The following is a 14,917-nucleotide window of genomic DNA, read 5'->3' on the forward strand; positions in this document are numbered from 1 at the left end:
TGTTCAGTACATGGGATGTGTAAAGATTACCCCTCTTGCGACATTGCCTACAATGTGGTTATGCCTCTAAGTCGTGCTCCGACACGTGGGAGATATAGCCGCATCATGGGTGTTACAAGAGGCCGGGGAAGTGAAATTCTCCCCCATTTTTAAAGAGGTCGCTGATTGGTTTCTCACCTATTAATATTATATCCAAACTTATTCATACACTAGACAATGGGGAAACTAATTGATCGCTCTCTACCATAACTAGAAGGAGATTGGTGTTGAGAAGGGCGAGGGATGGGCGAACGGGCGACTGGGCGGGCGACCGGGGCCACGGCCGCGACTACGCCGTCCCTAGCCGCCGGTGATGGCCGGCGAGTCGGAGGCCGGTTCTGGGCTCTTGCCGATCCGGATGAGGAGGATGCGGACGACGACGGCGATGGGATCCCAGCGGGTTCTCCACCATCTCCGACTCCGTCAGATCTCATATGTGAGTTTTTTAATTCAGGGTACGACGAAGATGAAGTGGCAACAACGATCGATAGTGTTCTGCCACCTGATGATCCGACAAGAATTGGATTGCACGCAGGAGAGAAGAAAGAAATGATCTGTCGCGTAGTTCACCGGAGAACAGCGGCGACGGCAATCAAACCATGGAAAGGTCCCCTCCCGAAGGTAAGTCTTCCAAATCTTACTCTTTTTGATTTGATTAGGCCAGAATCGTGGATCACGGTTAAGAGAAAGAAGAATGCGCGCCGGCCAACCGCGTCTAGGACGCCGGCGGCGGCTGTGGCATCATCGCCGGTGGTTCAGGCGATCGGGATCTCCGCTAAGCGGACGCTGCGTTTGAATTGCCTATTGGGCCACGAGCTGGGAGCGCAAGCAGTTGGGCCGGCTCTGGATGAGTTGGGCCAGAGCATAGACGGGCCAGGGCTAACCCGACCCCTATACGTCCATGCTGCGCCTCCCCATGCACGCGTTTGATCGCTTCTCCTCTGTGTTCGCCATCGTCTAGTCGGTCTAGGGTTCCGAGACGCGGCAAGCCGGGGTTCCGTGCGTGTGGCGCTGGTAGAGCTCGGCGCATCCCTTCCCTCCTGGCCATGGCTGGCCGCGGGTCAACCGCGCCGCCAGGCAAGAACGCCGCCGCGGGTGGGGTTGGCCGCGGTGGGGCGGCTACGCTGCTGGGAACCGCCCGCGCCACTGCCACGCTGCCGGCGGCTGGGGCTGGACGCGGGGGCGCGGTGCAGGGTGCGCCGCGACCGCCGGCGCTGGCCGGTGCAAAATCCCACTGCCGTGGGTCGTGGTGGTGGAGTGAACGGCCAGAGACCGCCGACTCCCGTTGCTGTTGCCACCTCGGGTCGGGGCGGGTCTGGCCTTGGTTCTCGGCCGCCGCTTCAGGGCCCGGGGAATGCTGGACGGGGAACTCCGCTCGGCCCGCGACCAGCGCTGACGGCGGGGGTGTCGCCGGCGGTCGGGCGTGGTGGAATACGGCCTCCCACGCCGGCTAATGCTACTGCGGGGAGCGGTGTTGCTCCGCCGAGGCCACCGACACCTGTGGCTATGGGGCATGGTGCTGCTCCGCCGCAGCCTCGTGCTGCGCTACCGCCGCACTACGTCGCGAGGCCGACGCAAAAATGATCGGGCCCAACGTAGACGAGGCAGAACGCGGTTGCTGGAGAGTCTAATGATCCGCCCCGAGGACAGTGGGGGGATGATGGATATGATGCTTATGGGGATGGCCAACACCGTGGATCGTCGTCTATGGGAGGTGGACGTGGTTATGCCTGGTAGAGTGATGGTGCTGCTGAGAGACCATTTCTCGGCCCTCCGGGTGGTTTTGTCGAGGGAGCTTCAGGCCCGGACTACCGGCAGAGAGGTGGCTACCGTGGTCATTGTGGTGGTCGTGGTGGTGGTCGTGGTCGGTACCGCAGACAGCCTCCGCCACCGGTCATTGTTGACCATCAGGCTACTGATGTGGCGGCCGATCCCGTTCAGTCAACCGAACTGCCTAGCCAGGCGATGGAGGTAGTGACAGCATTGGCCAACGTGGAGGTTCCTGCTACTGGTGTTTCTGTTGAGGCAGGTGACAGGACAGAGTCTGAGAGAGCGTCCAAGTGGGCGCGTAAGAAGGAGAAGATGCTATGCTATCGATGTGGTGAGAAGGGTCACTTCATTGCTGAGTGCGTGGCGGAGCTATGCGATTCGTGTGGTAAGACAGCACATGCCACGGGGGATTTCCCGCTTCTGCGTGATCAGGTTCCGGCTCTTACAATGTATGGAGTATATTGTGCTGAGCTGATGTTCTTTGAGTCCCCGGCTGCGAGAGAGATTCTGGTAGAGATGCAGAGCTTGACTACTGGAATTGTGAAAGCTACCTAGGGAGTGGTTTCTGAGGCTCAGATTGTGCAGAGACTTCAGGAACTGGCTCCAGGTGATTTTTAGTGGGAGCTTGTCCATATTGAGGACAGTGTGTTTAGGGTTGAATTCCCAACGGTGGATGATTTGCAGAGGTTGCTGAGCTTTGGGTTGTGCAAGGTCCCTGGTACTAAATGCATTCTGGAATTTCACGAGTGGAAGAAGGTGGAGCCTAAGGGAAAGCCCCTCACTCAGGTGTGGCTGCGGTTTTCCAGGGCTCCCTCTGAGCCTTTGACGGATGCTCGAGTTGTGGCTAGTCTGGGTATTATGGTTGGAAAAACTAAGAAAGTGGATATGGCTTTCACCCGCGCCCATGGGGTGGCCCGACTCCTAGTGAGTGTTCTGGACATTGAGTTCGTCCCGGATGTGGTCAACTGGACTTATAGGGGAGAGGTGTTTCCTCTTGAGATTGAGTTAGGATACAGAGTTGTTTGCTGAGGCGGTTAATGGGACTGATGTGGATATGCACGAGGGTGATGACAACACGGGTGCTAGTGGGGAACCGACTGATGAGGCTGGACGAGAGAGGTCAAATGGATCGGGACCTGTTGCTCAGTTGCCCGGGGATGGGCCCGGGGTAGAGCCGGCCCTAGCTCCGTCGGTGCCGATGAGTACTTTGCGGTTTGGGTCCTTTGAGCCAGCGTCTGCCCCTCCCAGACTTTGGAGCGACCGGGTGGAATCTGATGATGTTTTTGAGTGCACGCTTCCGGTGTTGGAGTTTGATGCTGCTGATAGTCCTGTGGTGGGAGGCTTGATGGGGACGCACTCGGCGACGACCTTGGTGGGGGGTAGGGAGGTGGAGCCTCGGGTGGTTTCGCTTTCCCCCGCTTCCCCAGTGGTCACGTGCCAGGAGATGTCTTCTGCTTCGGAGCTTGTGCCTGGGGGGAGGGGCGGATTCCCGGGCAGGTGGCCTCGACCTCTTCTCCTCCTATCCTGGCGCCGGAGACGCCGACGCCGGCCGGCCGTGGGGGAGGCCGTCTGGGTCAAGTGGACCCGGTTCCTTCTCCTACGGTGGTGGCTAGAGTGGCCACATCTCCAGTGGTGCTGGGTGGGGTCTAGGGCAGGTGGCCTCGACCCCTCCTTCTCCTTCGGCAGTCAGGACAGCAACGCCCTCAGGCCAGAGGGTTGGGGCGGGGGGAGTGTTCGGGCAGGCGGCGCCCGCGCCTCCCTCCCCCGGCTTCCCGTCCGTGGGGCTTGGGAGCCCTCTGCCGCCTCCTCCGGTATCCTTGGCTGATTCTTTAGCGCGAGGTATTACTCGGGAGGAGGTCATTGACTTTGGTGGGATCCCCGACCTGGTCTCTGCGGGGCGACGGATGAGTTCTCGTCTCCAGGACCACCCGAAGGTTGATGACATGCAGTAGAGGTGCGCTATGAGGGCGGCCAAGCTTCGTGACATTGAGGTCACTACTGGTATGTCAGTCAACATGTCTAATTCTATATTGCATTTTTCTAAAGATGAGATTATTAATAATGCCAACCAATTAGGAGTTTCGCTAGGGAGTACTAATAGTGAAATTTCTAACTCGGTTAATGATCTCCTAGATTTGGAAGCGGAACGCGCTTTAGAAACATTTCGAAACCTAGCAGCAGTAAAACCTATGAATGATGTAGAGATTGATGCGTTGGGGGTAAGAGTGCTTGATAATTTTTGTGCGGATCTTGCACCATCCACTCTTGAATCTGAGGAAGAGGATGTAATTCTAGAGGATGTAGTAGCAAGACCAACTGACCTCGGTTATGAGGACCGGATGGAGGACCATAGTAAACCCAAGCATAAGTGGAAGCGGAAGGTTTATCCCGCTTCCGCGGTTCGTAGGAGTGCTAGGATTCGAACGGCCAAAAAATTTCATGATGACATATGAAAGGAATCTTTTGGAATAGCAGAGGTCTGAAGGACTTGGCTAAAAGAAGGTTTCTTGCTGAGGCATCTCTTGAGCATCGATTAGATTTCATTGCTCTCTCAGAAACTGGTAGGGATAATTTTGCACCCCAGTTTCTCAACACTTTATCGAGTGGTGTCGATTTTGATTGGCATTGGCTTCCTCCACGAGGAAGATCGGGTGGGATCTTCCTTGGAGTGAGATGCGATTCACTGGAAGTCCGAAGTGTAGTGATGGGTGACTTCGCGGTTAAATTTCGGGTCAGGTCCAAAGCTGATGGGTTTAACTGGGCTCTGGTGGTGGTGTATGGTGCCGCACAACCCGAGCTTAAACCGGAGTTTTTGGCGGACCTGGTTCGAATATGCGGATCCGAGCAGCTCCCCATTTTGGTTGGGGGTGACTTCAACATTATAAGGAGGAGAGAGGAAAAGAATAACGATAATTTTGACGGCAGATGGTCGTTTATGTTCAATACCATTATTGAAAGCTTGGATCTGAGAGAGATAGAGCTTTCCGGTAGAAAGTTTACCTGGGCTAACACTTTGCCAAACCCGACGTATGAGAAGCTGGATCGAGTTCTCGCGAGTGTCGAGTGGGAACAGAAGTTCCCTCTCGTAACGGTCCAGGCTCTCTCGCGCGGAATCTTGGATCACACACCTTTATTCATGGACTCAGGTGAGCCAAACCACGTGGGAAACAAAAACACCTTTTCTTTCGAACTTGCATGGTTTGAACGAGAAGGTTTCTTGGATCTGGTTGCCAGGGAATGGGCTAAAGATGTAGGAGGTACGACTTCTGTCCAGCGTTGGCAAAACAAGATTAGGCATTTGAGAAGTTTCCTACGGGGATGGGCTAAACACCTTAGTGGGATTTATAAAATTGAAAAGTAAAGGCTCATTTCTCTGATTCAGTCCCTAGATATAAAAGCCGAATCCATGATTTTGCAATCTGCAGAGCTCCAGATTAAGAAAGATGCGGAGATGAGGTTGAAAGAACTTCTCCGCGAAGAAGAATTGAAGTGGGCGTTGCGGGCTAAGGTTCGCAGAGTGGTCCAGGGGGACGCAAACACTCAATTCTTTCACTTTATTGCTAATGGCAAGCACAGAAAGAAGAGAATCTTTCAGCTTGAGCAAGATGAAGGAACGATTGTGGGGCAGGACAACCTAAAAATTTACATCACCGAGTATTATAAGCAGTTATTTGGACCTCCGGAGGATAGTTGTGTATCCCTTGATGAGTCCAGGATTGAGGATGTGCCTCAACTAACTGCTAATGATAATGATATTATGGTTGCCCCATTCTCGGAGAAGGAGGTGTTTGATGCTATAGCGCAGATGAAAAACAATAAGGCTCACGGACCTGATGGATTCCCGGCGGAGTTTTACAAAAGATGTTGGCACATTATTAAGGGGGATTTACTTCCAATGTTCCATGATCTTTTCTTTGGACAGCTTCAGTTATTTCACTTAAATTTTGGAACAATAACACTGCTTCTTAAGAAAATGGATGCTGTGAGAATCGAGCAGTTTAGGCCGATCTGCCTTCTCAATGTTTGTTTCAAAATTTTCACCAAGGTTGGGATTAATCGACTCACACAGCTTGCGCATTCTGTGGTGCAGCATTCCCAAACTGCTTTCATGCCGTACAGAAACATCCTAGAAGGGGTGGTGGTCCTGCATGAAACGCTCCATGAAATCCACTCGAAAAAATTGGATGGAGTTATCTTTAAGGTGGATTTCGAGAAAGCGTACGATAAAGTAAAATAGCCATTCCTACAACAGGCGTTGCGTATGAAAGGCTTTGATGAAATCTGGCGACGCCAGGTTGAATCATATACGCAAAAAGGGAGTGTTGGAATGAAAGTGAATGACGAGATCGATCATTATTTCCAGACACAAAAGGGCCTGAGACAAGGAGATCCGATGTCCCCTATCCTGTTCAACATTGTAGTGGATATGTTGGCAATTATGATAGGAAGGGCTAAGGAGGCTGGTCAAGTGGGTGGCCTGGTACCTCATCTCGTTGATAGCGGTGTGTCCATCCTCCAGTACGCCGATGATACAATCATCTTTATGGAGCATGACTTGGCAAAAGCAAGAAATATGAAGCTGGTGTTATGCTTATTTGAACAATTGACTGGGTTAAAAATTAACTTTCACAAAAGCGAGTTGTTCTACTTTGGTAGAGCCAATGATGAACAAGAGGCTTATAGGCAATTGTTTGGGTGTGATTTGGGGGCTTTGCCTTTAACCTACTTAGGAATACCAATCCACCATCGTAAGCTGACAAACAGAGAGTGGAAGTGCATCGAGGATCGATTTGAAAAGAAACTGAGTTGCTGGAAGGGCAAGCTCATGTCATACGGAGGCCAATTAATCCTGATAAATTCGATTCTCACGAGTATGCCTATGTTACTTTTGTCTTTCTTCGAAGTCCCAGTTGGAGTTAGGAAAAGACTGGACTTCTATCGATCGCGTTTCTTTTGGCAGGGTGATGAGCTAAAAAGAAAATACCGTTTAGCCAAATGGGATATCATCTATAGACCGAAAGACCAAGGGGGTCTTGGTATTGGGAATCTTGAAGTTAAGAACATATGTCTTCTCAGCAAGTGGTTTTGGAAGTTATCAAGTGGGACTGACGCCACTTGGGCACAAATCCTCCGTAGCAAGTATCTTCAAACCAAAACTTTGTCCCAGGTGACAGTAAGACCGACTGATTCACCCTTTTGGAAAGGGCTTATGAAAGTAAAGCTTTCCTTGTTTAATAGGACAAAGTTTATTGTTGGTGACGGTGTCATTACGCGATTCTGGGAGGATACTTGGCTCGGAGAGGCATCCTTAGCCATCCAATACCCGTCTTTCTATCGTATTGTTCAAAGACGTGAGATTTTTGTTGCAACGGTATTACAATCGACCCCCTTAATATTCAGTTAAGAAGGGCATTAGTGGGTAATCGTTGGGAAGAATGGCTACATCTAGTAAGTAGACTGATGGACATTCAGCTTTCCCAACAACCCGATGAATTACGTTGGAAGCTTACTAGGTTTGGAGTTTTTACTGTTAAATCAATGTATGTTGATGTTATCAATTCAAGTTCGACCCCCTAGTTCCAAACATGTTTGGGCTGTCAAAGTCCCTTTGAAAATCAAAGTGTTTACGTGGTTTCTCCATAAACAAGTTATTTTAACCAAGGACAACTTGACAAAGCGTAATTGGACAGGACCTACTAGGTATAGTTTCTGTGATCGGGATGAGACGATCAAACACCTTTTTCTTGATTGCCTGCTAGCTAAAGTTTTATGGAGGACGATCCATATTGCTTTTAATATTACTCCACCGAGTTCAGTCAACACGTTATTTGGAACATGGCTTAACGGGGTAAAGCCCGAGTTAGCGAGAAATATTTGTGTAGGAGTTTGTGCCTTGGTGTGGGCGCTATGGAATTGCAGAAATGATTTGGTTTTTAACAAGACAACACACATTCATTTTTTGCAGGTTATTTCCAGAGCCACGGCGTTGATCCGTTCGTGGTCGCTACTCACTCCGATGGAGGCCAGGGAGCGTTTGGTTACTGGATCTATCCGCTGGAAGATGGTAGCTCAGGATATCTTCAACCAGTTTGGATGGCGATCATGTAATAGGATAGGCAATTAGTTTACCTATCTCTCTTTTGCCAGCCGGTTGTGGCGTCCTTTATTTGGCTAGTTTGTGTTTCTAGCCTTTTTGGCTCTGTGTGAGCTTTTTTCACTTTTCAGTTGGAGACTTTGAGACCTTGTTGAAACTTATTTATTTGATTTAATAAGATGGCCGTATGCATTGTTCTGATGCAGAGGCCGGGGAGTCCCCTTTTTGAAAAAAAGGAAGGAGGAAAGGCGGCACTCAATCCATGTTCGACATGCCATTCGGTCCTACAGTGTGCGAGGGGGAGGACAGGGTATGACGTCGTGTTGCAGCCACCATGCTATGAGCCGAGAGGGAGGGAGGGTTTGAGAGCGATGGGTGAAAAGAAGGCCTGCACTGTTTCATTTCTTCTCTTAGAAAAGGAGGATACCCCCGGTCTCTGTATCTGGGCGATGCATATGGCCACTTTATTAATTATTCTCACAAGACCTTATAAAGCCATACAACAGCAAGACTAAAGCCACCGTCTAAGCAATAAACTGTCGCTACACCTATTCAATCGATGAAGGGGCGCAGATAGTCTAAGCCTAATACCAAACAGACATCGCAGCCAAATCTAAACACCTAAGACCAGAGGTCCCAACTAGAGCGTCTGCCGGGTATGGGGCACCTACCAGTCCAGCGCACTCCTCAATCAGGACGCCTGCCGGGTATAAGGCACCTACCAGTACAGCGCACTCCTCAATCAGGACGCCTGCCGGGTATAAGGCCGCCGCAGCCACCTGCCACCAATCCATCTTCAGAGCTGTACTGTTACATGTACTGTTGTAACGCCCCGAGACCGATGTGCCAGGTGTCCTCCAGTTATTCACTGTTGTTGTCGTGTCATTGCTTGCGTGTCATGCATCGCATATCATGTCATCTTGTGCATTTCATTTGCATACGTGTTCGTCTCATGCATCCGAGCATTTTCCTCGTTGTCCGTTTCGCATTCCGGCGCTCCGTTCTCCTCCAGTGGTCATTTCTACCTTCTTCTCGTGTGTGGGGATTAAACATTTCCAGATTGGACCGAGACTTGCCAAGCGGCCTTGGTTTACTACTGGTAGACCGCCTGTCAAGTTTCGTACCATTTGGACTTCGTTTGATGCTCCAACAGTTAACCGAGGGACCGAAAAGGCCTCGTGTGTGTTGCAGCCCAACACCCTTCCAAAGTGGCCCAAAACCCACCTAAACCTCCTCCATCATCTCGGTCGTTCGATCACGATCGCGTGGCCGAAAACCGCACCTCATTTGGACTCTCCTAGCTCCCTCTACCTATAAATATGTGGCCATCCCCGAATTTTTCGCGGATGAACCCTAGCCTCCCTCTTCCTCGCGTCGCCGGACATGTCCGCCCGGCGACCGGACGTGTCCGCCCTCACTCTCAGCCAATCCGGCCTCGCCACCTCACCCCGCCACCCTCTCTCTCCTCCCACCGCCGCCGTGGCCCGCGGAGCCCATCCGGGGCCCGTGCGGGCACAGATTTCGCCGCCGCTTCCCCGCGGGTCGTCCCGCCCGCGACCGCCCGTCGCCGCCACGGCGCGCCTCGCTGCCGCCTCCTCCACCGGCCTTCGACACCGACCGCCGCCCCGCCAACTCCGGCCGCCGCCCGGCCACCGTCTCCACCGCGCGGCCTGGCCGGCGCCCGCCGGGCGCCGCGCCACCGCCCTCCTCTCCGGCCGGCGAGCCGCTCCAGCAAGCCCCTCTCCTCCGGCGAGATCGTCCTTCCTTCCGGCGAGATCCGTCTCCGGCGTACCTCGGGCTGCATGCATGAACAGTGCCGGCCCGATCTGGATCTGAGATCCGTTTGCCTCGGTTGACTTTCTACTCACGAAACCCTAATTATTATGCACATGTTCATAGCATCGTAACTTTGCATCCGTAACTCCGATTTGAGCATATAGCATATCAAAATGTTCGTCTCAGAGAGTACATCATTTCACCTCATTGCATCATTTTCATTTGAGTTCATCTTGATGCCCGAAATGCTGTTAGAAGAGTGCTACTTGAGATAATTGTCAGATCTGCTGCTCCTTTTAGCTATTTTTCATTTTTGCCATGATTATTGTGTGCATGATATGCCCCTGAGCTCTACATATGTTTTGTTAAGGGTTTTGCCATCTTTCCAACGGTGCAACCCATGTATTTTTGTGACGTGTGTGGTGACTATCACAAGCTTGCAAAGTGAGGCACTTGGTAATGCTGATTTCAGGGACTTAGCATTTCCACCAAGTCCTTGACCTGTTTATCTCAATATGCCATATGTTCATGTTGTTTCCTAGGGATCCGTGCCTCTTTTGAGGATGATCAGTAAGGATGTTTTGTTAATCTTGTAGTGCTCTATCCATCCATGTCTTTATTTGCAATTATGGAGCACCCTAGCTTGAGTCAATCGAGCTCTACTTTTGCTACTTCGTGAATCTGGTCAGATTGTCTACTTGTTAGCGATTTTGCCGAGGATGTTGTAGTTGATCCGTGCATGCTATGCTATTGTTACTGCCATGTCTAGCTTGCATTTTGTGTATTCTTGATGGGTGTATGCTTAGCTTGTCATGACTTGCTTTATAGTGAGTGCATCGAGCTCGTAAACATGCCTACTTGATATCTAATTTGCATGCTCCAGTTTTCACTAAGTCTATGATCTGATTGTGTTTTTGCCACGTTCATATGCTTGCAATTGTATTTTCTGATCCCTTTTGCCTCAAGGTCACTAAGGGACTTTTGTTAAGCTCTTTGAGTAGCTCCATGCAATGCTTTACTTTACCATGTTCAGGTCCTGTAGCATATAGTTTTGTTGCTCCAAAGTGTGCTACCTGATCTGAAATTCCAGACAAGTGTTAATCTCACTAAGTCTGAAATCTGTTTGTCAAATGCACTTTTGCCATGCTTGTTTGAACCTGTTAATGGATGGATTAGCCGTAGCTCAGTGTTCATCTTTTGTTAAGCATCATGAATATATTCCTGCCATGTATTTTGTTGCCATGTTTGAGTGCTGTAGCATTATTATCTTGATGCTTTTAGATGGCTACTTGCTGTAAATCGCAGACCGGTGCCATATTTGAATTGCTCGCCATTTCCAAACCATAACTCCGATTCCGGTGATCTTTATATTGTTTTCAAGCGATTTCATCTCATCTTTCCAGTGGAACACTTGAATTTCCAAGTTGAGGCCAGGTTCATGCATTCCTTGTCCAATCATGCATATGCATCGCATCCCGCATCCCGCATATCATACCATGTTCATGTGTTGGTTGTTTACTATGTTGTGTGCTTCTTTCCGGTGTTTGCTTCTTCGGGTTGGTTCTGGTATCATCGCGTTTGTGAGGACCCGTTCTTCTACGCCCGTTTGTCTTCTTCATGGACCCGTTCTTCTTCCTTGCGGGATTTTAGGCAAGATGACCATACCCTCGAAATCACTTCTATCTTTGCTTTGCTAGATGCTCGCTCTTTTGCTATGCCTATGCTGCGATACCTACCACTTGCTTTTCATGCCTCCCATATTGTTGAACCAAGCCCCTAACCCACCTTGTCCTAGCAAACCGTTGATTGGCTATGTTACCGCTTTGCTCAGCCCCTCTTATAGCGTTGTTAGTTGTAGGTGAAGATTGAAGTTTGTTCCTTGTTGGAACATGGAGATCGTTCCTTGTTGGAACATTGTTTACTTGCTGGGATATCACAATATATCTTATTTAATTAATGCATCTATATACTTGGTAAAGGGTGGAAGGCTCGGCCTTATGCCTGGTGTTTTGTTCCACTCTTGCCGCCCTAGTTTCCGTCATATCGGTGTTATGTTCCTGGATTTTGCGTTCCTTACGCGGTTGGGTTATAATGGGAACCCCTTGACAGTTCGCTTTGAATAAAACTCCTCCAGCAAGGCCCAACCTTGGTTTTACCACTTGCCACCTAGCCTTTTTTTTCCCTTGGGAGTCGCGCATCCCGAGGGTCATCTTTATTTTAACCCCCCCGAGCCAGTGCTTGTCTAAGTGTTGGTCCAAACTAGAGCCCCTTGCAGCGCCACCTCGGGGAAACTCGAGGGCTGGTTTTAGTTGTACGGATTGCTTATCCGGTGTTGCCCTGAGAACGAGATATGTGCAGCTCCTATCGGGATGTCGGCGCATCGGGTGGTCTTGCTGGACTTGTTTTACCATTATCGAGGATGTCTTGAAGAACCGGGATACCGAGTCTGATCGGAATGTCTCGGGAGGAGGTCTATTCCTTCGTTGACCCTGAGAGCTTGTCATGGGCTAAGTTGGGACACCCCTGCAGGGATTTGAACTTTTGAAAGCCGTGCCCGCGGTTATGGGCAGATGGGAATTTGTTAACGTCTGGTTGTAGAAAACCTGAAGTTGACCTTAATTAAAATACATCAACCGCGTGTGTAACCGTGATGGTCTCTTTCCGGTGGAGTCCGGGAAGTGAACACGGTGTTGGAGTTATGCTTGGCGTAGGTTGCTATAGGATCACTTCTTGATCATACTTTTATCGACCGTGCTTTGCCTTCTCTTCTCGCTCTCATTTGCGTATGTTAGCCACCATATATGCTAGTCGCTTGCTGCAGCTCCACCTCATACCTTTACCTTACCCATAAGCTTAAATAGTCTTGATCGCGAGGGTGTGAGATTGCTGAGTCCCTGTGGCTCACAGATACTTCCAAAACCAGCTTGCAGGTGCCAATGAGACCGTGTAGATGGCGCAACCAAGCTCAGGAGGAGCTCGATGAAGATCTTGTCCTTTGTGTTGCTTCGTTCTAGTTGATCAGTAGTGGAGCCCAGTTGGGGTCGATCGGGGACCTTTGTCGCATTTGGGGTTCTTCTTTATTTTGGTTCCGTAGTCGGACCTTGATTGTATTTGGATGTTGTAATGCTTTATTCATGTATTGTGTGAAGTGGTGATTGTAAGCCAACTATGTATCTCTTTCCCTTATGTATTACATGGGTTGTGTGAAGATTACCTCTCTTGCAACATTGCTTTCAATGCGGTTATGCCTCTAAGTCGTGCTTCGACACGTGGGAGATATAGCCGCATCGAGGGCGTTACAAGTTGTTATCAGAGCCTTCCCCGACCTTAGGAGCCCCACTGCTTGATTGAATTAGCTGCCGTTGTTGAGTCTAGAAAAATGTTTTGAGTCGTTTAGGAATTATATATCGGAGAGTTTAGGAATTCTTTTTACTCCCCAGTCTCCTCATCGCTCTGGTAAGGCATCCTGTCGTAGAGTTTTGACTCTTCTCTTCTCAAATTTCACTAAATTTTTTTAGGATCACGCGGGTATCTTGGAATCGTTCCGATGGTTTTATGACGAGAACATTGTCTTGGTGCCTCCTGTCAGGGGTTTTGTGGAAGTGTCCCGGGGAGTTGAGCTCCGAGGTGTTGTCGTCATAATTTTATCGTTGCAGTTCTGGAATACCTGAGTTTAGTATGCCGACATCGAAAATATCTTTTATGCAGTTCGTTGGTGAGATAACCTCGACGCCACCCAGTACCGGGGCGGGAGTTCGGGAGTATTGCCATAACTTGTATAACGGATGCTTTTCGAAGGTTGAGGTAGAAGATTTCCGAAGGTTTCTTGGTTATGTGTTGAAGGATGGATACAGCTGGATGTAGGATTTGCTAGTTTTGGGTGAGATATTATGCTTCCCCTGTATCCCCAACATCTGATTGCATAACCGGAAAGGTTCGGGAGTTTCATAGGTGGGAATTCAAGTAGCTCTTAGGATATCTTTCCCACAGATGTATGATATGAAATTGGGGTTCGACGTCTAGTGGTCCGCCTATTCACGGTCGGTTTTACAGTGGTCTCATTGTGTCTTAAAGAGTCCTTGGCTATGCCGACTCGGGGATGCTTCGTATGTCATGTGCACTGCCTTGTACATGATGGTGTTGTACGATCGAGCCCGTGTAGGCCCCACCACGAAAACTTCGGACGAAATCTCTATCATATGTTTGTTCTGGCTTATTCTGCAAGCCAATCCTTTGTTTTGTTTTTAGTTGTGGTATTCGAGTTGCTTCAATGTCTAATGTTGATTCCATACCTTCCCCAAATGGTGTTCTCATACTCCGATGTGAATACTAATCCTTCTCGATAATCGAGATTGTCATGTCACTCCTTTTCAACCGGTGTGTTTCAATTCAAGTGGATCCGATCATTTCAATTTCCGCGAGATCAATTATCACTTCTTCTCAACGGTGTTTGTTTCATCCTTCTCCAAGTTGCCTTTGTTTTTCCCGCCCACCCACCCTTTTTTCTTCAAGGACTAAGATTTCTTAATGAACTATCCATCTTATCCATGTGAAGCCTCTTCTTTCTTTTCAATCAATGTTCTTACCCGGTGATGCTCATGAACATTTTAACGGAGTTTCTAGTTCACCATTATTCATTCTTTTTTCTTCTACCGTGGATTCAAGTCAAGCTTTGTGGATCATATCCTTTTTCCTCGTTTCAATACCTTTTCTTACCGGTACACCTCTTTATCATTCACCTCTCGCTATTCTATTGTTTCGGAGTGCCGAAGATATCTCAAAAGATTCCTGTTTTCCACTCTGCTTTCGTTCAAGATCTTTCGAGGATGTCACCTCATTCAAGTCATTTAATTCAACCGGTGCAACCTCTCTTTTAAATCATTTCAACGGTGTTTCTTTTGAGTGGGCCCTAACCCGCAGGTCTTTTCCCAGGATCTTACCCGACTCTTCTAATTTAACCGGAGATTTTCTCTAATTTTCTAAAGTTTGACGTAAGAATGGATTATCATCAGTCACATGTCTTTCTCCAAGATCTGTCAAATTCTTTTCATCGTTGGTTCAACCTTTCTATTTATCATTTCGGAGTATCTCAACAATTCATGGTGGTGTTTCTCGTCGTAATTCTCAGATTCTGAATACCGAAGAAGAATTTTTCCTCCATATCTTGCTCCATTCTCTTCAAGATTCGTGATTCTAGCTTGTTGCCATCCTCTCGTAATTGTTTTGACCGTGAGAATT

General features: G+C 49.2%; 1 protein-coding gene and 1 pseudogene across 1 annotated transcript; both read left to right on the forward strand.

Moving 5' to 3' along the window:
• Window positions 1-282: 282 nt before the first annotated feature.
• Window positions 283-7,960, forward strand: LOC147990837 (uncharacterized). Its single transcript, XM_087532323.1, has 2 exons — window positions 283-660; window positions 7,775-7,960. The coding sequence occupies exons 1-2, from the start codon at window positions 283-285 to the stop codon at window positions 7,931-7,933; spliced, it is 537 nt and encodes a 178-aa protein (XP_087388449.1). The 3' UTR covers window positions 7,934-7,960.
• On the forward strand, window positions 1,086-6,046 carry LOC147990838 (uncharacterized; annotated as a pseudogene).
• Window positions 7,961-14,917: the final 6,957 nt, after the last annotated feature.

Source organism: Triticum urartu, chromosome 1A (assembly GCF_056163025.1).
Source record: "Triticum urartu cultivar PI428250 chromosome 1A, HENAU_Tu73, whole genome shotgun sequence".
NCBI lineage: Eukaryota > Viridiplantae > Streptophyta > Magnoliopsida > Poales > Poaceae > Triticum > Triticum urartu.

Bases quoted from the DNA above. Each gene is read 5' to 3' on its own strand.
- LOC147990837 (XM_087532323.1), top strand. From the start codon at position 283: ATGGGCGAACGGGCGACTGGGCGGGCGACCGGGGCCACGGCCGCGACT. The intron at 661-7,774 runs GTAAGTCTTCCA...CATTTTTTGCAG, and splicing joins GGAAAGGTCCCCTCCCGAAG to GTTATTTCCAGAGCCACGGC.